At 28.6% G+C, this 9,985-nt stretch overlaps 1 protein-coding gene across 1 annotated transcript; it reads left to right on the top strand.

Moving 5' to 3' along the window:
• The first annotated feature begins 1,926 nt into the window (after nucleotides 1–1,926).
• On the top strand, nucleotides 1,927–6,218 carry LOC126673858 (triose phosphate/phosphate translocator, non-green plastid, chloroplastic). Its single transcript, XM_050368171.2, has 9 exons — nucleotides 1,927–2,494; nucleotides 3,169–3,291; nucleotides 3,382–3,534; nucleotides 3,745–3,830; nucleotides 3,946–4,030; nucleotides 4,186–4,305; nucleotides 4,390–4,458; nucleotides 5,420–5,549; nucleotides 5,918–6,218. Exons 1-9 carry the CDS (start codon nucleotides 2,099–2,101, stop codon nucleotides 5,992–5,994), a joined length of 1,239 nt encoding a protein of 412 aa, XP_050224128.1. The 5' UTR covers nucleotides 1,927–2,098; the 3' UTR covers nucleotides 5,995–6,218.
• The last annotated feature ends 3,767 nt before the right edge of the window (nucleotides 6,219–9,985 follow it).

Raw genomic sequence — 9,985 nt, 5'->3', positions numbered from 1 at the left:
AGTAGTGAACTGTGTAAACTCAATGTAAACTTAATATGAACTTCATGTAAACTCAATGTGAACTTCATGTAAACTCAATGTAAATTTCATATAAATTTTGATAAATTATTATAAATTTAAAATTAATTTGGTCTAATCAAATTGATTTATTTATTTATTTATAGTTTAAAAATAAAGTTCCAAATAGACAACTAAACTAATAATAAATTGAAAATAAACTATCTAAGTTTATTGTAGTGGTCGGTATGAACTCAATATGAACTCAATGTGAACTCAATCTGAACTCAATATGAACTCAATGTGAACTCAATATGAACTCAATGTGAACTTCTGCAAACCCAACGTGAACTTAATGTAAATTCAGCGTGAACTCAAAATAAACTAGTTGAAATTAAATTATTAGTAAACTGATTATAAATACAAAATTAATTTATTCTAATTAAATTAATTTGTAAATAATATACACTATCAATAATAAACCTATAAAGTAACAAATAAACTAATGATAAATTGAAAATAAACTATCTAAGTTTATTGTAGTGGTCGGTATGAACTCAATATGAACTCAATGTAAACTCAATCTGAACTTAATGTGAACTCAATGTGAACTCAAAGTGAACTCAATATGAACTCAATGTGAAATTTATGTAAACCCAATGTGAACTTAATGTGAATTCAGCGTGAACTCAAAATAAACTAGTTGAAATTAAATTATTAGTAAACTGATTATAAATACAAAATTAATTTATTCTAATTAAATTAATTTGTAAATAATATACACTATCAATAATAAACCTATAAAGTAACAAATAAACTAATGATAAAAGTATTAAAGTTTTCAATGAAATTAAATTGGATGTAAGTTTAAAATAAACTTAAAGTAAACCAAATACAAACTTGAAGTAAACTAACCTAAAATAAATTCTTATTAAATTGATTATAAAGTTAAAATTAATCAAATTAGTTTATTAAAAATTTACACCATAAAAATAAATTTACAAAATAATAAATAAACTAATAGTAAATTGAGAAAAATTATATATGATTTTAATAAAACTAAATCGAATTTATATTTAAAGTAAATTTAAAATAAAATGAATGTAAACAAAATATAAATTAAAAATAATTTAATGTAAAATGTAAAAAAAATGTGAACTTAAAGTAAACTAACCTAAAATAAATTATTAGTGCATTAATTATAAATTAATATTTATTTAGTCTAATTAAATAATTTATTAAAATTTAATAAAAACAAAAATAATTTATTATAAAACAAAAATAAACTAACTGACTAATTAAATTTATTAATTTTTAATAAAAGTAAATTAAATGTGAATCGAAAATAAATAAATTAAAATGAAATAATTTATTAAAATAATTAATTTACACAACAACATTATTTGTAAAAAAATATTATTAAACAAATGAATCAGACTAATCCAATTAATGAGAAAGTCAAAAGGTTAAATTAGTCATGCCACATAAGCTTCTTTCTTTCTTAGCATTAGCATTCAACAGCACAAGAATTGGCAACAAGGTCATGCCACCTAAGCTTTCTTATTAATTAGATAACAACATTCAACAAGTATGAGTACTTCGCCGCATTAAGCATGTGTGGGGTCAGGGATAAACTTGTCATGTTTCATGTTAAAACTAACTTATTTTGGGTTATAAGGGATTTATAAAAACTTTTTTATTTTTTTGAGTGATTACTGCAAAAAAGAAAAAACTGAAGTAAAAACATTAGATTGGAGCATTTTTGGGGATTTGTGTAAATTACCCTTTTTAAAACATCGATATCAATACACCTTTTATGGGCTTTTTTTTATGTGTGGGCCGTTTGAAGTAAACACACAAAGAGGAGACTTGAAGAAAAGAAAAGAAGAAGCGCCAAGTTTGACAATTGACATAAAAGAAAAATAAAAAAGAAATTAACATCCGAATTGGGAATTTGTTTGTTAAATTCCCCGCTTGGACTGTTACACACCAAACCTCGAGCAACTCAGTCCTCTCGGCGGACTCTCCAACGCCTCCACCACCTACCCATTAAAACCCAACCCTCCCATCCCATTTCAGATCTTCACCACCAATCCCCAAAATGCAGACCGCAGCTTTCACCCTCTCTTCGCCATCTCCGTCTCTTCCTCTTCTCAACCACCGAAGAATCACTCACCTCACTTCTTCTCCCTCTAGATTCGATTCTATTCGCGCCTCTTCTTCTAGTAATAAACGACAGGATCCTCTTCTCTCTAGCAATGTCGTTTTCCCCCGCCGATCCTGGTCGTTTTCTTCCTCTATCTCGCCTCTCCGCCCTTGGAATCCTCTTGTCTCCGAGGAGAAAACTGACAGTTTTCAGGTTAAGGCTGCTGCTGTTCCTGAAAGCGCCGGTGAGAGTGAGAAGCCTGCTAGTGGCTTGAGTAAGACTCTTGAGCTTGGATCGTTGTTCGGCCTTTGGTATCTTTTCAATATTTACTTCAATATTTACAACAAACAGGTATTAATTCATTCAATATTTATTCCAATGTTAAATGTTAGATCGGTTAGGAAAATTGATTCATTTGCCAAATAGTAATGTTTAATTTTGTATTATTTTTTGATTTGAATCTGTTTCTTGCTACAGTGTTTATTTTTCATTTGTTTGACTATAATAGTAAACTGTATGATTGCTGTTAATTATTCCTATTTATAAAATAATCAGTGTTAGCAATCAAATTAGACTGATGAGTTGACTACGACTATGCAGTTGAATGGACTTTTATAAGGGGTTTTGCTTTTAGTCAAAGTCAATTAATCATTGTATTTTTTTATTTGTTTGTGATTAATATGCATTGATGTAGGTATACAAACTAAATTCTCATTTTCAAAATTGAAAATAATGTCTGTAAAATTTTAAAAATGTCCTACAAGTTGAAAAACCACAGATAAGTACATATTTCATGTATTTAAAAATGGTCATTAATGAAGATGCAATTGGTAAATATTGAATGTTATTCAATTATACGATATTTCGTCAATTAAAAAGGGGGGAGACTAATCCATTGATACTTGTTTAACATACTTGTGTTTCAGTTTAGAGAATGTAAAAAATAGCATTAATTCATTGTACTATGGTTATCCCGAATCTGCTCCACATGAAGAAAATGTGCTTATCATTGTTCTTCATTACAGGTTTTGAAGGTCTTTCCAAACCCAGTAACTATCACCTTAATTCAGTTTGCTGTTGGGACAGTGCTAGTTACTCTCATGTGGACTCTTAATCTTTACAAAAGGCCAAAAATCAGCGGTGCTCAGGTATTGGAAATGTCCCATGACTGCTGTGGATGATTGCGTGGTTGTTAGGTAAAATAAGGTTTGGGCTTATTGTGTCGATTGTTTTGACAGCTTGCTGCAATCCTCCCACTGGCAGTGGTTCACACACTAGGCAACCTTTTCACTAATATGAGTCTTGGGAAAGTGGCTGTTTCATTCACTCACACAATCAAAGCCATGGAACCTTTCTTCTCAGTTCTTCTCTCTGCTATGTTTCTCGGTGAGGTGAGAATTCCTTGCATACTTTCTTTTTGGCTATTGAACATTGCTATCGCTGCATCAGTAAAGCTTGCTGCTGTAGATGCATAACTATTTGATCACATGGGCAAGGGCAATGCTCATTTATGGAAACTAGCTGAAGATTTTGTGGCTTTAATGTTGTCAAACTGATATTTTAGTCATATCAACTTCATTTGTTTTCGTTTGTTTCTACAGATGCCTACTTTATGGGTGGTAGGTTCCATTATACCAATTATGGGTGGTGTGGCTCTTGCTTCAGCCACTGAGGCATCTTTCAATTGGTATGAGTTACAAATGGATGTGTATGATTATTGTAGTTGTTTATAAATGATCTATGATTGCCATTGTCATTTCAATGTTCTAAGTATGCTACTATGTGTTATGTTTCCAAAAAAGGGCTGGGTTCTGGAGTGCAATGGCTTCCAATTTGACAAACCAATCCCGTAATGTCCTTAGCAAAAAGGTCATGGTTAAGAAAGAGGTACTCCCTGCTTGTTCATCTCAGCCATTTCTTGATTGAACTGACCATTTTTTAAAGTCTGTTCGCATGCCCATATATCTTCATGTATCCTGACAATTAAATTCAGTTTAATATTTTCTTGCTGACTAATGATTTTTTCATTTATTCATTAACAGGATTCCATGGACAACATCACTCTGTTCTCAATTATAACAATTATGTCCTTTTTCTTGTTAACCCCTGTGACTCTATTCATGGAGGGGGTGAAGTTCACTCCTGCATACCTCCAGTCTGCTGTGAGTTTTGTCTACAAGTTGACAATTCAAAAAAGTATAGTTAATTAAATTTTGTATTAATGTACATTTGTTATTTGTTGTCAGGGGTTGAATGTGAAACAAGTATACATGAGGTCTCTTATTGCGGCACTCTGCTTCCATGCCTATCAGCAGGTATTACCTGTTTCTCTCTCTTCCTTGTTCTTTTACTAATCTCATAACTGTTTGAAATATTTGATTTCTTCCGTCGTCCTTTTCTCAAGTATACGCTTGTACTACCTTGTAGTATTTCCGTTGGACATATAAAGTAATCATAGTAAGTTAAAATATTTATCTTCAACTTTTGGAAATTCGCCTTTTCTACAGTGGGATCCCGGGGTATCTTTGGATGTGCTTAATTTATGTAACATAGTTGATGTCAGTTCATAATAATCATTACTTAGCCTCTCTGGATTTATTGGAATGGAAAAATTGTTACTTAGACCGAAATCATGGTGTACCATTCTCACACGAGGGAACTCCACCATATAAGGAAAGTAGAACTCTTGTGAGAGGGGTTTAGAGATCCAGTCTAGACAAGAAAATAAGCTTTGCATCTTTTAGCTTGAGTGTAATTTCCTGTTTAGAATATGTTTATTAATGCATCCATGTATATACATACTTTTGTGTATGTCGATATGTGGATGATTATTTGCTCATGTTAGTTTTCATTATCTTTCTCATGCGCAAAGATAAGACTGACAACCATTTCTCTAAGTCTTTCACATCTTTTACTTCCATTTTACATTATGATGATATGTTCCAAACATTTTCCTTCCATCTTATAAACCTTTCTAAGATTATTTTTGTAGATTTGATATTCAGTTGGCCTCTCTTTTAATTCTTGGAGATCAGTCCTTGACTCCACCTATATTTTGAAATTCATGATGAATATTAATAAAATGAAATAAACTTCGGCTTTTCAAAATATTTAGTCATTTTAAAAATATTTACTTTAAAATTAAGTCCAAATCCATGATAAAATGAATTGTAAAGTTTTTAAAACTTCTTTTTTTCTTCATATTGCCATTCTTTGTGGAAACCAGATGGCCTATTATGAAGTATGCCTGATTAAGTATGTGTTGAAATTTTGCAGGTGTCTTACATGATATTGCAAAGAGTATCCCCTGTTACCCACTCTGTCGGTAATTGTGTGAAGCGTGTGGTGGTCATTGTGAGCTCTGTCATCTTCTTCCGAACGCCTGTCTCACCTATAAACTCTCTAGGTATACTTCTTGAAACTTGAAAGTATTCATTTTCTTGCAAGTTAGTGTTATTTATTAGGTGGATTCAATTCGAACTGAACCGAAGTTATATTTTTTTTAAGCTGAACCAAACTGAAGTTACAAGAATTTAAAATATCTCAAACCAAACCAGTCAGTTCGGTGCTTGGTTCAATTAGTATGAAGACTGAACTGAGTTTTTTACCATCAAAATCAAAACCGAATCAAAAGAACTGAATTTTTAATATCAAACAAACCGAATTCAGATTTGTCGGATTGTTTGATATTCAGTTTGTTTAGGTTTTTGCATACCGCTATTATGTACAGCCTCCTTCTACGATCCTTAATTTATACCCCTCGATTGAATGCAGGTACTGGGATTGCCCTTGCTGGAGTTTTTCTTTATTCAAGAGTGAAGCGCATTAAGCCAAAGGCAAAGACAGCTTAAAGATAAGTGGGATTTTTTTGTGATTAAAATGGTTTAATAGATGATGACACACCATGGAGAATTTGTCTGTAGATCAAGCCAGGAACACAATTATGTCTTTTTTTTCTTTGGGTTTGTATTGTTTGATTAGCTTAATTAACTCGGATAATTCGTTCGCTAGTGGCCTTTAGCCATGCTGAGAAATTCTGTCAAGAAAAAAGAAAATTATTTCTCTTTTGATTCCAGACATTAATTTCCCCCCCCTTTATGATCAGTCCTTAAAAAGTAACATTATCTAATAAGATACAAATTTTTAATAATTTTTAAATGAATATTATTAAAATTTAGAGAATTTATTACTAAAATTTATGCAAATGACAAGCTGTTGAGTGGACCCGACCCTGTTAGATTCTGGCAGTGTCAAGAGTTAAAGGGCGGAAAATATGTGGTATGATTTTGGACAATTGGAATTTTATTTTGTGCCTGGCGGCTGGCAGTGTCCTGCAATTTGAAAATTTACTTTCGTTAGTTGCATGTCAAGTCAGAATATACGGATTCTGAATCTTATGCAGTAATTCACTCTGTATTGAGAAAAGAACCGCCTTTGTTGAACCATACAGCCGCTTTCTTTCGTAAATCAGTATTTAAAAAACAAGGATGTTTGATAACGGGGGTACTTAATTTTATTTTTTTAACATTAAGTTATAATTATTAAATTTTTTATTCAATTTGTTTATATCTTTATCATTTTAAATTATTACTCGTGAATTAATAGTATTTTCTTTGCAAGCATATTAAAACTTTATTTATTTTAACTTTTCATAGTCATTATATATGGGTGTATGTGTCTAGTAAGAAAAATTATTACAAGGAACTCTTGTGCCATGTCATTCGTGCACAAACCAATGATGCGTTTACCATATAAAAAAATTGATAGTAAAAAAATTAAATAATAATTAAAAGATTTTCAATTGCAAATGCTCACTGGCTTGTTGTAAACATGACATGACATAATCAATGCATGAGATAAACACTCAGTCTAGTAAGAACAATATCTAATATTGCAAATCAATGTATGTATTTTTAATATGGGGTAAATGTCATAAAAAAATTTACCAATTTTACATGTTTTTTTAATTTAATTACGTATTTTAAAACTTTTTATAAAGATACACCTACTTCTATTTTTTCTTTTTGAGATATACTTCTATTTTTTCTAAATTTATGTATTGTGCTGAGGTGGCATTTATTTATTGATGTAATTTGCTAAGATGGATGTCATTTTAAACCAATAAATGAATGTCACGTAAACCCTATGTATGGATTTGAAAAACAAATATAAATGAGTGTATTATTATGAAAAGTTTTAAAAGGCATGATAGAATTAAAAAAAACGTATGAAGTTGGTAAATTTTTACTATATGAATCCTTCATATATAGTAATTCTTTTTCTTTTTATATTTATCTTAAAGATCCAGGATGTCATGTATGAAGCCATTTAAAATTTGGAGGCAGAGCTTTGCCTCACGCAAAGGACCTACCCGGCTCGAGTGGGGATTAGTCTGAATGTGGAAGGTTTAAAAATGTCGTTTTATAGTTGGAACCCGTTCATGACACCTTATGATCATATAAAAAAAGATTTGGGATGTCATTTATTCAAACTTTTTTGCTTAGTTATATAATTATTAAATTTATTATCCTTAATATAAAAAGTAATGCTCAAACTTATTTAAAATAAAAATAAAAAGAGAGTTTCAATGATAGAACAAATATATTTATAATTGCCTATATCCAAACTTTCATTTACAATCACAAATAGTATTTGTGACTATTTCACTTATTTATGTGCACTCTTAAAAAAAATCAATTATAATATACATTAATTATTTTATTTTGGATAAATATTATTTATGTATGCTATATATTCAAATACTAAGCGATTTATAATGATACCATAACATGCATATTGTTTATCCAATTTCAAAATACATGTTGTCTTACTAAAACAAAATAATTTTTGTATTTATTGTACACATGCTAAATTAAGAAATATCATTGAGCAATCTTTTGGAGCTTTAAAAACTAATTTTCTATTTTGAAGGTAATATTATCGTATCTATTTAATGGGAAACAAATATGATTATTGTTTGTGTTTCTAGATACAATTATTTTTGTTAAAAACAATTATGGACGGAATTTTTAAGCAATTTTCATAGAAAGGGGTAACTTTTAGGGTCTAATTTTTCACTTATGCAATAAAAGTTAACAAACTTTATTTACATTTACATTTATGATCATGTATTATTTATTTATATTTGTAAGGGTTAATATTATTTATAATATGTATTAATAAGTTAAATTTGAAATAGTTAGAGCATTTCCAATGATTTTTTTTTATAATAAAGAGGATTTTCTCTTAAATAAAGAATATCTTAAATTTAAAGATTAGTTTTTTTAATTTTACTCCAATAGACTCTTTATTTTATCCTTTCTCAATAAATATTAATTAAAAAAATTATTTTTATTTTTATATTAAATTAATAAAAAAAATATATAATAAAAAAAATATATTAATTTAATTTAAATATTAAATATAATTGATGAAATATGAAATAGAGAGTGAAAATTGTAGAGAGACAAACTCACTCATTGGACTTGTATTTTATTATTGCACTCTTTAATTTAAAGAGTTTGATTCTTTTAGAGAATTCATTGGAGATGCTCTTAATGTTTAAATATTTAAAATAGATAAAAATAAGTAATTGTTATGATTTTTCAATATTTATAGTTATCAAAAAAATTATTTATTTCACCACTTAAAAAATTAGCAATTATTATATTGACCATTTAAATTCTACATTTAATTTTCATCATTAAATTTTTAATTTTATCAAATATCACTTATTACTCGGCCAAGGTTCTAATAGAAAATTAGAACGACGAGTGAAAAAATTCAAAACTAAAAAATTCGATTAAACTAAAATTTAATTGATTTTTAATTGCTCTGATCAAAATATATTACCAAATTATTTAAACAAATTTTAGCTGTTTTAAAAAAATAATTAGTTTTCTATTTTCAAAAAGTTATACGACCATTCTTTTCTTTTTAATTATGAAATACTACTAATTTATTTTCATAAAGCTTAAAAATGTAAATTGATATGTACACATAAGATAATTTTGTCTGGAACATAACAATTATTTTTCGGATAGGGGTTCCCTCATACTTTATGATATTTCTCTTGCAGGTTGACTTATATGGTCTCATAAATTGTTACAGTGGAGGTTATTAAAATGGTCAAGACCAATTAATTTCCAGAACTTAGGGTGTCTTCACCACATTTACTCCTCAAAAAATACTATGCTTCATTTCAGCATTAACAACTGAAATAATTTAGTTATGATGTTTGAATTTCAAACATGCTTGAATGTTCACCGGCCGGATACTACTTTTTTAAGAAGTTATACAAAAATTTAAAATTTAGTCGTTGATAAACGATGCAAATGTTTGTATTTAAAAAATAAAACCTAAAATTTTGGCCATAGTTGTAAGAAAAAGCTTTTAAATTGAACATAATTATAAAAATTAAAAAACTTGGCAATAAAAGATGTAAAGGTTTGACTTTAAACAAAAATTTTTGCCTAAACTATAATCACTTACGTAATACTAATGTCTATAATTTAAGACTAAAAAAGTTCAAATAGTATCTATTCATTTGGAACGAAAAAATTATAAATTGGTCATGTCCCAAAATATCAAATGTTTAAATATGAAATTAAAACTCCCAACATATTTAATTCCTTTCATTTATTTTATAATAAACTTTGGCTATTTTTTCGTATCATAACCAACCCAGGTGAATTTTTACTTTTTTCTTCAAAATTTTCAAGATTTTTTTTTTATTCTTATATTTATTTTGAAGATAATTCAAACCCTAAAATTATAGTAATATCTAATACCCAAAATGTAAACGATCATATGGTGCATATATGACTATATTATAAACCCTAA

The sequence above is a fragment of the Mercurialis annua genome, linkage group LG3, assembly GCF_937616625.2.
Source record: "Mercurialis annua linkage group LG3, ddMerAnnu1.2, whole genome shotgun sequence".
NCBI lineage: Eukaryota > Viridiplantae > Streptophyta > Magnoliopsida > Malpighiales > Euphorbiaceae > Mercurialis > Mercurialis annua.
This window is presented reverse-complemented; position numbering and strand designations above follow the sequence as displayed.